Source organism: Stegodyphus dumicola, chromosome X2 (assembly GCF_044657685.1).
Source record: "Stegodyphus dumicola isolate Sdum_Otavi_A_Nest chromosome X2, ASM4465768v1".
NCBI lineage: Eukaryota > Metazoa > Arthropoda > Arachnida > Araneae > Eresidae > Stegodyphus > Stegodyphus dumicola.
The window spans coordinates 67468734-67488503 of NC_140781.1; the positions used below are offsets into that span (position 1 = coordinate 67468734).

Sequence of the window (19770 nt, forward strand, 5' to 3'; positions counted from 1 at the left end):
TTTGCTGCTAAAAAAATTAAATAAAATAAATCTGTTGGATATAATAAAACCGGGAGACTTGAGACTCAAGTTATCTGAACTGGAATGTGACATAAAATTTCTTTGCAGCAAGTATCAAGTGCAAGGAACTCGCTAAATTTAAATAATAAAAATCACTAATACTTAAAATAAAAAGAACTTTCACTAAAATGAGTTTTTTCTTGAATTTCTGTTCTCCATGTTTTGAAAGTTCACTTACTGTGTTTGCTCACAAAATTTCGTAGTCATTTCTTTCTAAAAGCTATCATTGAAGTTTCTTTTGGAAAAATTTCAATTTTTAAATATTAAAAATTATGTTTATGCTAGGAAGAGCTTAAAAATTTTAAGAGAGGATTAGGTGGGGCATAGCACAAAAAAAAGGTTGGGAAACACTGCTCTAGACTGTGTCTGGCAATAAAACTGACATCAAAGGAAAGCTAAACGTTAACATCATGTTTTGAAGTACCAGTTACCATGATACAGCATATGTGGCAGATATTGCAAACTCTTGTATGTATCCAGAGATTAGACTTTAAAAATAATGAATTGCATTCTGCCTCTGAAGACATCAACATGTTTGGATTAAAAAATAAAGGAGTTAAATCCATCCACCAGATTATAGCTCAAGATTATATTACAGTACCAGCAAAAATAGAATTTTACTTCTTGGATCCATAGCTAAAAACAGAAATTTCCAGCATGGCATAATGGAATATCCTAAGAATTGTAATAGCCTGAAAATAAAGTGCTAGTAACCTCAACACTGGTCGACCTATTAAGGACCATCATCACACTAAGAGTTACCAATGTTGGTGATAAGGCGAAAGTCATTAGAAAAGGTGCAGTGGCTGCAACATCTACCCGAATGACCTGTATTAAACTATGCAGTAGTGTTTCAGTTTCTATGTCTTCAGAGAGCCTAACATTGGATGTCTAGGAATTGTTGAACAGAAAAAGGCAGTGTAACTTCTAAATGTCTTAACCCTTTGAAAGGCACGGTATATAAAATATACCGGTTGTTTGTCAGTTTTTTAACCTCCTAAAAAATGCTAATTTTTCAACACCAAAAGCTATAATCGTAAGTTTCTAGTGTTTCTTTTCGATACTGAATGGCAGCAACACATTATGAATGTTCAATATTTTGCAGTTATGAAGTTAATATACCTCGTTCCACAGTATCATTTTTGAAGATTGATAAATTCTATTGGAAGGGAAGAAAAAATTCAAAATCTGCAAATATATGATGTACACATGCTAAATCTTGGTTTACTTCATTTCAGTCAGAAGTGATGATTAACAGAAGATTATTTATATGAATTTAAAACGGGTAACACGCCAATAGATGGCAGCACCAGTCTTCTCCTTTTCTACTCTGTGACACGACAGAATTTCTTTATATTGTAACAGTTTATGATGTAATAATTTTTTATGATTAATTTATAAGTTGTTTAGGATTCAATATTATGTTCATGAAGAGATGGTGAGTATACTGACTCTTCACTAGGACTGAATACAAGTATATTAATTTCTTTTTATTTTTTGTTTACTCAACTCGAGTTTCATTCATCTCTGTTTAGCTAAAATTTCTATTTCAGAAGTTATCCCCTTCTCAAGAGAGACTCATTGATTTCAAAATTGCCATCTGGGGTCAAAACTTGACACAATTATGAGGGTTAAATGTGGCATGTTAGCCCCAAAAGACACCCGTTGCTTCATGTTTTCCCAAATCCTGGAATGCAATGAAAATGAAAAGAGGTGATTGACAACTAATTTGTCATTCGGGAGTCGTGCCTTCCTCCCTTTTTGTGGTGTGATAAGATCACACAAAGGGAAAACTCACTTAAAATGGAAATGCAGTTAAGGTCCATCTCATAGTGTAATCACAAAACTGCTGATTTGAAAGCATGCTTTTATTCTTTAGGGAAATTCTTTTTAATTCTTTGTTAATTTCAGATGATAGACTAAGGAACATGAGAAATTTGCCCTCTAAGTTAGGATACAAATAGGTTGTTTCCGAAATAAATTTTCACAGTTGGTGATAGGAGGGAAAATATTGCTGAGGCTCCTTTTAGATGCAAACTAAAATTTATCCAAAAATTTCTACAGAAATTAAAAAAGTTTTTGTCTTCAGACTTGCATAACTATATTCAAGCACTCATCTCTACAGATGCACATCAAAAAAGTATGCAAAATTAATTTAAAAAACAAGAATTAGCAATTGGCAGCTACCTGGAAAATGTCTTGGAGGTGCACCAGTATAAAATATATACTGGCTCTCAAAATTCATGATTTCTCTATAGATTTTTTTTTAAGTCTCAATTTTGTGTCCTTAGGGGTCCATAAGTTTTAGTTCATACAAAATTTTACCACAATTTAAATTATTTTATATTCTGCCCCTGAAAGGGTTAAAGGACTTCTAAAACAACATTATCGAACATTCAGCAAGTCCTTGGGCCTATCGTATTAACCTGGTCTGAAAGAAGGATGCTTCGACTAGATCTTACATTTATGATTGCCAGTTTAATGATATCACCAAGAAACACAGTCACCCTCTCCTAGAACTGACAACATTCTGGAGCATTTACTTCTGGACAAGGACTTTGGCAGTTCAAATTGATGCTGTTTGGATTGTGTAATGCGCCTCCAACATTCAAACGCTTATGGAGGCTGGGCTGAAAGGCCTTTCTTTTGAAGCTTGTCTGATATACCTGGATGACACCACTGTCTCGAAACATTTTGGAAATTGGAAGGTGCTTCAAAAATTGACAAGTCAATCTGAAGTTAAGTCCTTGCAAATATAAATTTAGACAGGAAGTGACTTACCTCATGCATGTCATCTTCTCTGAAGTTCTCTGTACAGAATTAGAGAAAGCGTCAGCAGTTAAAGATTGGAGACACCCCAAAAATTTCTTTCAGTTGAGAAGTTTCCTGTTTTCGCATATACTCTAGGCGATTTGTGAAGGACTTCCATTATAAGACCCATTCACAAACTGACAGGGAGCAAGCAAGAGTTCTTGTGGACAAAAGAATGTGAGGATGCATTTAACAAACTGAAGGAGGTTTTGGATTCTTTCAAATCCATTTAATAAAAAGTGAACATAAAAAAGTTCTTACTTCTCAGCAGGTTCTTTTGCCTAGGCCACTCAGTAATCCTTTTATTTGCAATCCTTCATGGAATATTAACGGAAATGATCAATACATCTTTGCGCACACAAAAAAACATGTCTTAATGTGAACAGAAAACATACATAAGGATACATAAGGAACAGAAAACATACATAAGGATTCATGGATACATGTAATGTCTAAGCGAAATTTTAAAATCCAGCATGATGCAGCATGCAAGTTTCTCTTTCGGCCTAAGAGTTCGTTGTTTCACATAGCGATGCCTCACAGCAGGTGTCTTGATTTGCAATAGCCTCTGCTCTGGAAGGACATTTGCTGAAATTTTCCTTGCTGCATTGTAGTTACAGTGTATACAGTAGCTGAATTGGTCTTTTAATTACCATTAGACAAATGAACAGCACAGGCTCTCACGTTACCATCTCATCCAGGGAAATATTACTATTATGATATCAATTGTCCACATAAACCTTGGAATTTCACCTTCACATACTAACACAACAGTTCCTTTTTTCAAACAGAGGTCATTTTTTCCAGTTTGGAATGATGAACAAATTTTAAATTCATCAAACAATCTTGTCTCAATTACAACTGTCTCTAATTCCCTGAATGTCAAGGAGGATTTACTTAAAATTTTCTTCAAAAGAGTTTTCAGAGACTGAACCATATGCTTCCAGAATCCTTCACACCACCTTCCACCACCCCTTCCGAGTTATAAATATCCATTTGACTCTTTGTTTAGAGAATTCGTCCTGAACATATCTTGAACATCCTGACATTCTCCTTCATCACCTGAGTCAATTAATCTAATTCTTTTTCATTGTTTTAAAGGTTTTGGCATTGTCTTCTGTATCCACTTCTTGGCACAAACTTCTTGCTACAAAGCAGCATCTAAATGCAAGCAATAATTTTTCTGTGGACAGGTCTGCTGTAAGTTCTTAATGCATGGCTCCTAGTTAAGCACAGGTATATAGTAAAATATTTGTCTTAGATACTTCTCTTCCATCATTGATGTACAGTGGGCCAGTATAGTCTATCCTATTGTTTTGAAACGAGAACGCTTCTCATCATCTGTCTGGTGGAAACCAAATTTTGTCTCTCAGTTTACTCAAAGTGTCTGTCAAAGTCGTATTTTAAAGAAAATTATTTATTGTATTTAGGAGATTGGTCTTTTTTTATTTTATTATATATTTAATAATTATTTATTAATATTTTTTTTTCTTTTACCATTGCCGTTCACAATCTACATAAAGTTCTAAAAACAAAGATTACATATGGTTAGTAGAGGTTACAAGTTATTAATCATTGGAAGCCAGTCAAAGTTGTTAGAATAAACTATAAAACTCCAAGATCATGCTTAATTAAAACAGAAAGAAAAAGTGTGGTAAGAAGACATTTGTTTCATTTGAGAAACTTAAAAATTTAGACTTAAATTATCATAGATATTATGAAAGAGAATTATCTTATTTGTCAATGAGAAGATTTATATAACTCGAGAAATACCATTTCAGCCGCACAACAATGCAATCAAGGCTCAAGTAATCAAGGAAATGCTTATGTAACTAAGAGTGGCAGAACTGTAAAGCAATCATTTTTATTAAAAGATTTTATATTGTGATTGCCTCAATATAAAAGAGAAGATATTACATATATTTCTTAACTGTGTCCAGTTAATATTAAAATGTGCAGTCTTTGTAACAGAAGATTGTAACTAATTTTGTGATTTACCCATTATAAAAAGGGAGATGTTGCATATTTCTTAACTGCATCCAGTTAATATTAAAAAGTGTATTTATTACCTTTGCAACAAGACATTGTAACTAATGTTTTGTAGGTGGATTCTTGTAGTTGTCTTTTAATAAGAGTTAAGAAATGGTTAGTTTTAGTTAATATCTGTAGTTCTTAATGACTGTTTTAATATTTTAGTTATAGTAAAAATGTAATAATGATTTAGTCTGAGGCATTTAAATTCATATTATGTAGGGGATGTCGGAACAAATCTGGGGCAGTGCTTTAAAATGCATGGTTATATTTCACACTCATAAGTGCCTTTATCATAAGCTGAAAAATTAAGTTGTAAGAAGCTGAATTAATGATGGAACAAAGATATGTTTTTACTTCTGTAGTGTAAATTAAGTTCTATAGGAACAGGGTTTTTTTTTTTTTTTTTTTTTTTTTTCCCACTTTAGACTGAAAGTCCTTAAGTGCATCACCAAGATTGATCAACTGCCTGAGGTCACGGTCTTGAATTTTATGTGAATTATGCACTTTTATGTTTTATAGTTTCCATTTCTTTATTTTAAGGGTTATGCAGCACAAAAATTGTTCATTCTTCTGAAAGTATGAATTCTGGTATTGTTTTCATAAATTTCCATTCATTAAGATATGTACATCATTAAAGATTGTAGGGAAAAAACTATTTGAAATTAAAATAGCTCAACATGTGCCAAGCGCCAACAAAATGTGATGACTGGATAAAGGCAGTCAGGGTGTTAATTGGTATTTTACATTAACTAATTTAAATATTTTCAGAATTATCAGATCTGGCAAATACGAAAGAGAGTTTTTTATAAATTGTAATTTAAATATTTAAACTGTTTGTAAAACTGGGCAATGTTAATAACCATACATCTTGTGTGATATTTGAATTTTTCTGTGAGCTTTTTTATTTATTTGTTTTAATTTTTAAATTATATTCAGGTATTTGCGAATTTGCCAAAAATGATTACTTTAGAAATTTTGTTCTCTTTGTAATTCTGGCATTCAGTTTTCATATCCACTTTGTTGTCTTGTGAAATCAGTGGGCTTTCAGTAATAAATGCTGAAATTGTAGTTAGAAGATATTGTTTCTGATGTGTACCTCTATTTATTTTTTACTCACTTCTCTGTTTCTGCTTCATACAATTTATAGTGGGACACCAGTGGCTGCTTGGAATGGCTTTACCTCCTGATGTTGGTGAAACTGATAAAGAATTATTCAGAACCCTTTGTAAAAGGTGGCATAGCTTGATAGATTTGGAAGAAAAAACGTAAATATATCATTATTATTTGCTTCTCAAATTTTTGATCTAAAACAGTTAATTGGTATGCAGAATTTTGCATGAACATTTATTTTCTGGCATTTTAAATTTGATAAACACTTTTTATGTAAAAGGCTGTAATACTGTAAGTAAATAAATAGAAAAAGAACTCCCTTTTCACACAGCTTAAAGTATTAGTTTGATCATTAGTTCGTGAAATTAGGAACATTAAGTAAGTTTAAATTTCCATTTTACTGTTCCTTATGTTATTACCTGAATGTATGCTGAAGAATGAAAATTCTTTTTGGAATTTTTCTATTTATAAATTAGTAAATATTTAAAGCAATATTATACTGTGAAATTTATTTAAAGAGGACAACAGGTTTTCAATTAATCGTTACGTAATTGAAAGTGGTTTTTTAGATATTTTTCAAAATGTACAGTACAAAATCCAAAATCCTGACTGGTCAGGACTTTGGGATTTTTCCAGATCATCAATTTAAATCTGGTAAGATCCCATGCAGAAATTATACAATTAAAAATATGAAATTGTAATTTATGAAATAAAGAACAATTATGATCTAAAAGGTATCAAAATGTTCAAAAAAAGCTTAATTTGTATTTGTTTACTCTATTAAACATTTTTTTTTCAATGTAAGTTGTTTAAGATGCTTCCACAAAAAATTCAAAAAGTTCTTTTTTCTTGTGTCATATACAGTGGACTTCCCAATGCCATGCTCCTCACACTATGCTTACATGATCATTTTTCCATAACGAGATATTTTATTTAGTGCCTAAGTGAAATTAACAATCAGAATTTTTAAGTGAAAATCTCCACATATTGTATTATAGAAAGAAAAATCAAATGTGCATGCATAAAAAATTAGTAAAAAAAATGTTTGTGGCTTTGAGGTCCGAATTTTAGATCATTCCGGATAATGGACGACCGGATTTCGGACTTTGTAGCATATTATTCATTTTATTAAAAACTATAAAAGTGCTGTGGAACCTTAGATCATGAACTAAAGTTTCCGAATAAAAAATGTCTAGGATGACAAATGCTATTTCGAGATATAGCAGCAGCTATCTGATATTTTCAGGAATAGGACTTCCATTTTAAAGAATAATTTATACTATCAGCTTCTTTACTGTTTTCTACTTAATGCCATAAAATTTTTTCATAGCGCTGTGGTAAAATTTAATTCATGTTTCCTTATATTTTGTATGTTTAGTAGTGTGAATAGTTATCATTTGGGATGCTATGCAGTTACGAACCGTCTTTAGGAATGGATTAATTTTATGAAACAAGGTTTGAGCCTACACTCATTTTAGAGATGTTTCAATTTTGAATTAAAATTTTTTAAGTTATTGACTTTGTTTAGTTGAGATATGTTTTTACTGAAAGAAGGGGAGGGTAAAAAGAAAAGATAAGTAACCCTTGTTAATATTAAGGTGACCAATTTTTTACAATGAAAAGGGGGATGAAAAAATTTAAGAAAAAAGTACAACATAAATAAATTAAACATTTTATTAATTCAAACAAAAATACACTAATTACATTCCTTTCAGTTACTTAATCAAACGGGTATTTTTCCATTGAATGAATATTTTTTGTCAATATATCATTTTCTAACAATATATTGGAAATTTTGGAGGAAGAAATATCCTTCATATTGAACTTTACAGTAAGTGCTGGAATTGGAGTATCAACATTCAATCTTGATTTTTCACTTGTCCAAAAATCATTACCAATTGAAAAAACCCTTTTAACTCCTGCATTAATTCCAGGGCAACACAACATAAATTCAACAAGAATAACTAAATTTTCATATGGAGAGTGTTCATTTTTGAAATAGCTTGATACAGGGTGATCAGCGAATAAGCCCTGATTTCAAAATTAAATATCTCTACAACAAAAATCGATAGAATTATGCGGTAAACTGTACATTTATTAGCAAAACTGTAAAAATGGTGTACAGAAATTTAGAAAATTTAGTTATGAAAATCATTGACAGATGGCACTCCACACTAAAAACTCTTTCTCTGAAAGGAGTAAGAAAAAATTAGTTAAAAAATAAAGTGAAGCAGCCTTTGCAATCAAAATACAACTTTTTCAAAATGTTCACCGTTCAAAACAATGAGGTGGCGTAAACGAACAATGAAATTTGACATCATATCTTGCAATATCTGGATGGAAATGGAATCACATGCAACACCAATCAACGATTCAAGCTCATCTATACTAGCAGGATTATTGCGATAGACAGCGTCTCTCAATGCGCCCCACAGAAAGAAGTCACAAGGACTCAGATCGGGAGAATATGGAGGCGAAGCTATTCCTGTGTCAGTAAATTGAGGATAATCTAACGCAATTACTCTATTCCCAAAGTATTCATGAAGAAAGTGAAAAACATTATTTGTTCGATGTGGTCGAGCCCCATCTTGCAGGAACCAATCAATACCTGGGCGATCATCCAACGCTAGTTGAGTGCTGACAAATTGTTCCAAAATTGTAACGTAACGTTCAGTAGTTATCGTTTCTCTTACGAAAAGGGTCTGATAATGCCTTTGGCGCATACCGCAGCCCATGCCATAACATTAGGCGAATGCAGTGCTTTTTCTTCACACAAATGAGGATTTTCGGTACACCAAAATCTCCAGTTTTGTTTATTAACAATTCCATTTAAATGAAAATGTGCCTCATCTGTGAACCAGATGCAGCTCACGTCAAATCTGCCGTTGTCGATCATTGTTAGAATCTGATTCGTAAAGTCAACCCTTTGTTGCACTTTTCATGGGTATGGAATGATGACTTTGGATTTTGTATGGAAACAGCCGTAGGCTATTTTTAAATATTTTTTGTGTACCTTCAAACCTGTCTCTGATGCAGTACGTTGGATGCTTTTCCTAGGATTTTGCTGAACAAATCCAGAAACTTTGGCTGCATTTTCAGGGGTGACTTTAGTTTGCTTAAGCCCAACATTTCCCTTTCGATCATCAGTCACGCTGCCAGTCCAATCGAATTTCACGAACAGCATGCGAATGGTTTTCGCATCGGGTCTAACTGGAACATTAAATTGGTTTCGAAAACTGCGTTTTATATTTTGTACATCATTTTTACAGTTTTGCTGATAAACGTAGTTTACTGCATAATTTTATCGATCTTTGTTGTAGAGATATTTAATTTTGAAATCAGGGCTTATTCGCTGATCACCCTGTATTTCCACCCATCTTTTATCAGTTTTAGCACACTGATTTTCCCATTGTTCTAATTTATCAGAAATTAATAAGCACACTGGCCAATGAATTAAAAATCCCTAGGTCAACATTTTATTGGACTCTTTTGCATGGATAACTACTCTGATTCATTTCGGATCAAGTCTACATGCTTCTGGAGTGCATTTATGTCCAGAGAATACCATGCATTGGCTATGCAGCTTGTTAGATCTTGTAAATGAGGTGGAAGAGGAGTTCTGTCAGACACGTTTTCCCACCATATCCCACACATTTTCTGTGGGGTTAAGATCTGGGCTATGCAATGGCCAGGGAAGGTATTTGATCTCAGACTGATGTTCAGCAAATCAATTTTGAACGCTTCTAACATGATGTATAGTTGCATTATTGTCTATGAAGTATTTGTCACCATCAGGGTAAAAATGCAGCATTGTAGATTGCACTTGATTTGCCAGTATATCTAGGTATCTCATGGCTGTTTGTTTGCCCTCAAGAAATACCAGGGCACCACTTCCTTATCATGATAAACCCACCAGACCCTTACACAGTGCAAGTAAGGCAAGATGGATATATGGCTTCATGGGCTTCTCGCCAAATTCGATGTCTAGTATCAGTGCAAATTAAGGTGTAGCTTGATTCATCAAACCATATTACCCATTTTCAATCCTCAGATGCCCAGTGTCTTCTTTCCTGACACTACTGCTAAAGAATTCTTGCGTGTCTGGCAGAAATGAGTGTTTTTTTTTCACAGGCACTCGATTATCAATTCCTATCCTTTGCAATTCTGTGCCCATGGTTCGAGCTGAAATCTGTTGGGAAGAGCCTTGGTTGACAATCTGTGTCAGTTGAAGTATAATAGAGTCCCTGTTCTGCCGTACAATTCTTCGGAGGCAACGCCAATCTTTCTCGTAGAAAACTGTGCTCGAACTGCAGTTACATCTTCTAGAGAAGGACTGTGGGTTCTTATTCCAACTTTTGAAAAACCTTTGATATGGCTGCTTTTGATAACCCAGTGAGATTTGCTGTCTTCAAAATCGAGGCCCCTGCTAAATGGGCAACAACAATAAGCCTTTTTTCAAATGGTGAAAGATCTGTTGTTTTTCCGATTTTACTTCATTCATCGTGAAAAGCATTCTAGCACCTTACTTATACTAGCATTCTAACCATGTGTAAACCATGTAATAAAGAAAATTTGCATACTTCATCCCTAGCACATGTTCAAATGAAAATCCCAAAGGTTTCTAATTCATTGGCCAGTGTGTGTACATTCAGTCTTCTAATTTCTTCAAGGAGATTGTCATCGATTTTAATATCAGGCATTTCTTTCGATACAAACTCAACATAATTTTCAATATCTGCCCAATTTACTGGCGATGATGTCAAAAAACACCATTGAAAACTCTTATTTCATGTGATACTTGTTTCAGACCATTCTTTGATGGATTGGAAACATTTGGTAAAGATTTTGTACTTTGGTAAACTTTTCTGTTATACCTGGATTTGCTTCCTCTAAGTTTGACAACTTTTATTATTATTATTATTATTATTAAAGGAATATTTTTTTTTTTCAAATCATGATTTGTATTGAAGTACAAAATTGTTCAAAATAAGATTAAAATAAGTTCAAAATAAGATAATGATTGAAATATATTGTCGTTGTTGTTGCTTTTACATCAATTGGCATGGCACATGATGATGTGTTAATTGCATTTGACAAAATATGTATTACAACCTATTCCTAGTAATTTTTTTTGGAGTAAATCTTATAATTTTGCATATAAATTATTCACTCCCTTTCATCTTCAATCACCAAAATTTGTGTTTGATTTATCAGCTGTTAGTGCAACAACTTTAGATTTCAAATTGTTTTCATTTATTACTGTGTATAGGTGGTTTGAAAAAATTTCAGCGGTTTCACCCTCAGTGGATTCTAAATTAAAAATTTTTACTTGAATGCCATTGGTAACATTATAATACTTTAATAGTATTGGATACAATTTGGTTTCATAATAATTTGATGCGTCAGGTAAAACCATTACAAATGCTGCATTTTTCAAGTCTTATGCAGGTATTTTATCACAGTAATTTTTAAATTCTGATTTAATAATAGCCTCACATTTTGTCATGGCACATGAAAATTTAGCATTGTGAAACTTTTTCAATAATTTAGTTGTACAGTTCATACTACAGAAACTTTGATTGTGAATTATGGTATGAAATGCGAATTGATTTGGACTTTTGCTACATGCCTTGGCTCCAATGACCAGACAGCATCTTTTTTCTTGTACTGCTTTGCGAGATGTTCTTTCATCGTACTTCTTTATGACTCTTCCAACTACAGGACTCATTCCTTTATTTATTGGATTGCAAGGCGTCAAAAGAGTCCAGATGGACATAATTAAAAACTAATTGGTTCATGGTAAATTTGAGAATATACAACTGCTGTGACCCATCAAGTAAAGCCCTTAAAGTTCTTCTCTTCCCTTTTGCATCAATGGATACAACCAGAGTTTGTAGAACTTCTGTGTGACTTTGGTAAAATAGTGCTGTATTTTTAACTAGGACGACAGTGCTGTATTTTTATCAACATGGGAAGTCTCTGAATTAATCTTCTTATCAACATTAGACAGCTAAGGACATACTATAGTCCAACATTTCTTTTTACAAATTATATATCGAACATTAGCTTTGGAATTTTTCAAACAATCAAACATACAAATCAGGTTGATCCTGAAACATACACAACAGGCTTTGTTTTCCTCGAAATATCTTTTTCTTCATCAAAAGGCATTTTTTTTTTGGCTTTAAAATGGTTTGGAGAATAAGACATTTTGTCTCAAAGAACTCAATCAAATTTCATAACTTTAATACCCAGTAGTAGGTTATTAGCTGTTAGGACAGAAGTGTCATCTTTTTTATGCTTTTGGTTTATATTTGAAATTTTATTTGATGTGAAATCAGTTTGTTTAAAGAAATATTTTGTTATGTTTCAACTTTCACTCAAAAAAACAGCAATAACTGTGACATCTTTTCACCATTAGAGTTTCTGTCTTTATTGATCACTGGATTACATAAACAAGCCCTTAACAAATTTTCAGGAATCTATGATTTCACCAATAGGAATAACGTGGCAACATACATGTCAGTAGTTATAACAGTCGACTCTTAAAAGACCTCAAATATGACTCCAGTCTATCATTCAGCTGCACAGTATTCAGTTTCACTTTCACATTCATAGCATCTGTTACTACCAATGATAGCAGTTTTCAGACATACTGCTCAACAAGCAACTGTTTGTAACCAAGCCTCATTTTTAAGCTGTCAATGTCTTGCGCTCTATTTCCAACTGTCGGGCATTGAATAAGATATTGAAATTTATCTTCATAGCCAATTGACTCATCATCATGAAATATACTGAGCTGATCCCAAAAAGTATGCCAAGCTTTCTCTTCCCCATAAAATTTAACCAGTTCTGTTTGGGGAAGATTTAATTTTTTTGCCTTTTCACCTGTATTTGATGCCAACAGTTCATGAAAATTTGTAACATTTTTTAGATATACTTTAGTAAAAATGTGGGCGCTATCTAAATTTTCTTGAATTCAACATCAAAACTTTCAGATTTGGCATCTATTAAAGCAGCCCAAATTTTATCATCCGTAGCCAAATCTGTAGCAATTTGTTCTAAAGGGAAAAAAAATTAATTTCAATTTCCTCCTGTTTTAAATCTGGTTCATTTAAATACACTATGAATTGTAATGCTTCGTGACCATAGAAACTAACAGGAGTTCCTCTTTTAATAAGATTTTCCATGTTAATCAAATCTTTAAATATCATATCCTGGTCACAACAATATTGAAAATGGATTGATTGCTAATCTGTTTTCTCTTTACAAGTGCTTTTTTTTTTTTCCACTAAACAGCAGTATTTATTTAGTTACACAATATTATTACGAGTCATGAGACATATAGTGTAACAGTAATGGTATCTTGAAACAGTTGCCTAGATGCAGATACATTTGCAAAACAGTTGCAGTTACAAATTAATGCCACATTTGTTGCCCATGGAAATTTGGTTGCATTTGCCAGTTTTGCTATAATGTTTCTTCTCTCTGATCCTTGCAGTCTTCAGTGAAAAGATGGTAAATCAAGTATATGTGTATTAAGCTTACTTCAAAACATAACTGAAGATTCTTAATTGTTAGGTTGTATATCCATCATTTATCTGCAGCTGTTTTTGTAGCATGATGCGCAGACAGAAACTTAAAATGAAAGCTGTTCCTAAACTTTTATGTTATTGAGCATAATATAAGTAGTCAAATAAATTGGTTGAAATCTTCAGAAAACTTTCATATAATGTTTAATATCTGAGATGTAGTAGTCACATAGTCACATCAGCTGCCTTTGTAGCATTATTTTGTTTTCAACATCTAGATGTTTTACACATTTCAATCCAAAATGAATCTTTTATTAACACCAAAAGATATTCTTGTTTTCAACTTGAGAACAAATCTTATGTAGGAAAAAAAAAAAGTGTTGGATTTGAAATTAAGGCGAAGCTGGAGGCCTTTTGCCAGTGATTACAGGTATTGGATAAAAGTGCATAGAGTTCAGAACTTTATGCATCCTTATTTAGCTTATGTGGAGCAAAGCAGCAATGACTTATTAACATGGTTACATCAGGTAGCATCCAGCTTGCAAGAATGATCAATGGTGTGCTAAATGAAATAGTATTTAAAGGTCTGAGAAAGAATTACAATACAATTTTCTGTTCCTTTGTTGTGTTATTTCAGTTAGGAAGCATGTATTGGATTGTCCAAAAGTTGTGCAATTTTTCAAATTGAAGCACATCTAATTATTTTGTTACTGCTGGTAAGGTGTGACCTCAGTCAAAGCAGATTTCTAAGTACAGTCTTTTCTGCTGCTGTTGCATAATTCTAGCATGTGTTGTGACATAATTTTAGCTTCAATTTAGTACAAAGGATTCAAAAAAAACCCAAAACTTCATTTTCAATATATTATAATATTTTTTTTATTTTTTAAAAAGGGAAAAATGATAGTCAGATTGCTCATAATATTTATGCTATATGTAGACAAATGCTGTTTCTGATGACTGTTTAAGAAGTTTAAGCATGAAAATATCATCCTTGAAGATGACAAAGCCTGAGCAACTATGCTTTGTAAACAAGGATCTATTAAAAAAAAAGAAGCTGATTCTAAATATCCACATTATACAGTTCAGAAACTATCAAATAAAATAAACATTCCCAATTTGCGGTATGTGATCATTTGAAGAAGACTGTATGTGTAAGCTGTTACCCATGCTTAGCAGAATAAAATATGCTTGCTTTAATTTCTGCATGCAATTCTTTGCTGAAAGGAAATAATAAACCTTTTCTTTTGAAAGAACTCTTTATTAAAGATGAGAATTGGATACTATGCAACAGTGTTATCATAAAAAGATGTCATGGGATGAGCAAAATCTACCCCCTTTCGTAACATCAAGAAAGGTCTGCATCCCTAAAGGTAATGCTTTGTGTATGGTGGGACTACAAAGAAATTATGTACTATAACTTGTTAACACTAAATCAAACAATAAATTCTGAAAAATACTCGTCCCAAATGGCAGTTTTAGGAGCAAAAACAAGATCAAAGCATCCAAAACTGACCAATCATGAGGTGGTGTCCTCCATCATGACAAAGCTCAGTCTCACATTTCAATGAAGATCAGATAAAAATTTACTGAGTGGGGCTGAGACGTCTTTGCACCTTCCATGTTCACTAGGACTTGCCTTCCCGAATTTTCATCCCTTCAGGTCATTTCAAGTTTCTGTTATGGCTTGGAGTTCACTTCTGTGTAGACTTGTCTAACAGCATATCAAAAACTTCAAGACTTTTCAGCTGTTTAAGAGCTGGCAAAATGTCAGAATAAAACTGTGTTTATGTGTCTCAATGAAGTTTCTTGTGTTTTTGTTCCATTCCTATTTGTGATTAAAAAAAAACTAGAACTTTTTGGATGACCCAATAACATAAGTTTTTGAAGAACGTTGTACTGTTTCCACAAGGAAAAATTTGAATAATTGAATGTGGCTTATAAATATATGAATTTTTGGAGTTTATGTGATCTAGGATTAAGATAAAATGAAATACATACTGGTTTTATGTAACATGTTAAATAATGTTTCTCTTTATTTATCTGTTTATTTACTGGATAAAATAAGTGTATAAATAAAAATATGAAATTAAAAAAACTGAAATATCTTAAAATATAACCATAAACTATATTAACTTCACATTAAAAAATAGCTCTGTACACTGCAGCAAAAGCCAAAAATTTCCACAGTACATGTCCTTTCATAAAACTAACCTTATCATACTGAAAAACATCTGTATTATATGCGCCACATTCTGAAACAATCCACTTAACTAGCTTCAGTATTATTGTGAAGTAATACTTAAGTACTTAGTAGACGACTACTATGCTTCATTAGTATTAAATTGGGACTGTTACCAAGCACTGAATAGCTAATGGTTGCTGTAAGAATGAATGTAATTGTTGAAATGATGTATCAGCTGCTGTAATTAAATAACTGACTATATATTCACTATATGAAATTCTACATATGTAAAGCATTTTCATTATGTTCTAAAAGTTGTGATATTAGCAATTGCATTAGTAAACGTTTTCTATAAAGTGTATTAAGTAATTAAACTTTATTACATCTTACCTGAATTTTAAATATCTGAGATGATAAGTACTTAAACAATATATGATGTCTTACCATTTTACATAAGTGAAGCATGCATTAACACTTCCAATGCTTATCTTGTAACATCTATACAAATTTTTTATGTTTATATATTCAATTTTCTCACAGGGGGCATACACAAGTTAGGTTCATTAATTCTGTGCCAATTATCATAGTTATGGAGTATAAAATAAAGAAGGTGCACTTTTAACCGTTTAAACTAATTATTTATAAGCCTAGAATATTAGATAATTACAGAGCACTGTAGTACTAACATAGTTCTGTTTTTACATGCATCCAAACTGTTGCCATTTGCAATTTAATAAATATTAAATATTACCATTTACAGATTACTAAATGCTACATGGAAGACTTCAAAGTAGGTTTACCAAATCCTGAAATGCAAAAAGGGAATAGTTAGATTACTCAGACATTAATTTAATCCTTGAAGATGAAGATGTATGTTGATTCTACCTTAACAAGTTGATTGCCAACAGTGGCTTCTTGAAACTGCTGTTCCCTGAAAATAGTATCAGTGGTTTCCACTGCTTATTAAATATTATTTTTATTTCCTGCATGATTCATGGTTGCCATGCTACCTGAAAAACCAGAAAAGTCAGGGAATTCGAAAAGTGACCAAAAAAAATTCAGGTAAAAGTCGGAGAATTAAAATATTTTAGTCAAAATCTGGAAAAAGTCAATTTCATACAGCAACCCCCCCCCCAAATAGCAAGTTTTGTGCTGACGTTTAAGTAATCACTTTCTTGGCGAATTGTGTGTTCAGGCAGCTGGCACAGAGCCAATTTTCACAGATCCAATTAGATTGTCTTTTAGAAAGGCAAAGCAAGTTTCCAGCAACTTTTGGTTTCTAGTAACCTCAAGAATCGAGAGAATCGCATGTGCAGTGCATGTTGAACTAACGAAAATACTTATTCTCGTATAAAACAAAATGGGTTTAATCCTGGTATACGGTAACATGGAGGTTAGAATCAAAGAATATGTATTGTAAAGGAGAAAAACCTCTCTGCAACAGGAGTGGCTCCATTCCACCATGGAGGGAGGGAAACAGCTGCTCATGCGCAAAATATCTGTCGACAAAGCTCGAAGCCGGTATCGAAGGTCACGTTATCAAGAGTTGATAAAATGAATAAATATCATTTAAAATTTCTTGAAAGGAAAAGAAAATATTTTTTCATGCAAATAAATTAATTAATGGATTAGTTATTTTGAACAGCAACAACAAAAAAATTCGTTTTTAAATTAGTGTTAAAAATCAAAGAAGAAACATTTTGTCAAAGAATGTTTCTTCTTCTTAACATGTGTTCCTCAATTTTTTGTATACATTGTTGAGAGAGAAATTCTTTTTGCCAGGTTCCCTTGCCAACTCCCTTGGCAAATTTTCCCTCTGCTTTTTAGTGGCATAATAGCATTATGTCTATTGAACCTTTTCTTCTTTACATACATGTTTTATGGTTTAGAATAACCTCCATGTACAGTACACACGGGGTTTCGGGAGATCATGATGAGCAGTAAATGGGTCATTTTGGTGTTGGTGACAATTTTCAAAATCGTGACAAGGCCTTACCATATACTAGGATTTTTTGTTTTCTAACTGATTATGCTTATGATTTTCCTTATTGTGTAATGTGTAAGTGTATTTTAATGTGTTGTTTTTATCTTTTAACTTTTTGTTTGTTTGTTTGTCGGCATGGGGTGTGCTGCGTTAACCATGAGGCCAATTATTATCGGCCAGGAGGGTTGCAGCGTACTCGTAAACTAAACTAGGATTTTACCGCAAATCTTTTAACTTTTTTTTTTTTTTTTTTTTTTAATAAATGCCTTTTTTGTCATTTTGCAGTAAGATAAAATGATAGTAATCAGTCATGTAAGCTAACCATTTAATATAACTAATTATATTCACTAAAATATCATTGATTATTGTTTTTTAAGTAATTAACTTTAGTTCTATTTGTACTGTTTAATGTGGCTTCTTCTCTCTAGATATATTTATTATTAGTTAATACTTTAAAATTTCAGACAATTTTCTCTGGCATAATCTTAAAACGAATTCTAGCAGTATGATGACATACCATCACAAAATTTAATGCACGTATTTTTTGCTTATGTATGCTGCGAAATAAATCTAAAATACCTGAATTTATTTTTAAAATGTCATTAAATGGATTTCTTTCATTCGTTTAGCTGCGAAATGTCTGCAAAAAAAGCCTTCTTTTAATCCTGATTGGGCAGATTCTAATCCTCAACCTTCAGTCGGGAAAGCAACTCATATTATAATAGTAATGCTTTGGGGATATGTCATATGTAATTGGCAAATTTTTGTGTTTTCAAGTAATACCATAATTAATTTACCTCTTAGCACAGCCAACATGCATTATGTGGATAGACTGAAATTTTCTTAATACACAACCTGGAAAAGTCAGGGAATTTCGTTCTCCTGTTTGAGTTTCAACCCTGATGATTTTATGTTGCATTTCTTGAATTTGTAATCTCATCTTCACTTTTGAACCCTCGAAATTCTTCATTTTTTTTCATTTTCAAAGCTGCTGTCATTGTTATTACAAAGATGGTCCTGGTTCACTGTCCATTTAAACAACCAAAGTATATCCGCTTCATAAATATAACAATTTGAAAGAAATTAGCCTATATTATGGACAATGTTCGTAACTAATGCTGCAGTGTCCTCGACTATCCATGAGCAATTCCAAGTCGATACTGAATTTTTTAACAACTGTGCTAAGCTTACTTCATTTAAAATGAGTGGCACTGCTGGATTATGCCAAATTACTCGAATTCAAATGATAGCTATCTATGTGCTAAGGTCGCTGTATGTGTGAAGATGCTTATATCTCAAACAGAAACAAAAATCTAGCCTTAAGTTCTAGTTAATAATTCTCTCTCTCTCTCTTTTTTTTTTTTTTTTTTTTTTTTCTTCCAAAGTTTTGTTTTATAAACAAGTGCAGTAGCTTTGGCAATATCATTAATACCATTTTATCACTACAACCAAAAAGCCCTTAATCTGAATTACACTTAGTCCCTCTTTTATTCATATATATAATTTTTAATGCATTCTTGGGTATATTTAAAAATATATATAAAGTGTGCAGTAAAAGTTTGAAATAGTAATAGTTTCATTTATTTTGTTCTAAACTATTGTGCTTTTCAACGACTTTATTTACAACTGTTGTATTATAAAAACATTCAGTATGCAGTAGTGGATTAGGTAATTGAAATAAATGTTAGTTTGTTACTATTTAAATATATTCAATAATCTATGTTTGTGAAGTTGAGAAATATTTCAGACAATTTTCTCTGGCATAATCTTAAAACGAATTCTAGCAGTATGATGACATACCATCACAAAATTTAATGCACATATTTTTTGCTTATGTATGCTGCGAAATAAATCTAAAATACCAAAAAGCAGACAAAAAATACAGATCTGCTTAATGCTGTGAGTGATAAATAATGGATACTTCAATGAAATTTGATGGAAGTACACTTTTAATTTGAAAATTTTAAGAAATTTCGTTCTAAAGATAATGTAAATCAAGATAAACCATAATTTATTCATAGCACCTAATACCAATATTTATTTTATTTTATTTTATT

The 19770-nt window shown here is 32.1% G+C and overlaps 1 protein-coding gene across 1 annotated transcript in view; it reads left to right on the forward strand.

Annotated features, from left to right (window-relative positions):
* The window catches only part of Tmem131 (Transmembrane protein 131), a 322751-nt gene that overhangs the window by 170725 nt on the left and 132256 nt on the right, over window positions 1-19770 (forward strand). The window contains exon 21 of the mRNA XM_085808921.1: window positions 6053-6170. Within this exon, the coding sequence (XP_085665047.1) occupies window positions 6053-6170 (118 nt within the window). The remainder of the gene's footprint in view (window positions 1-6052; window positions 6171-19770) is intronic.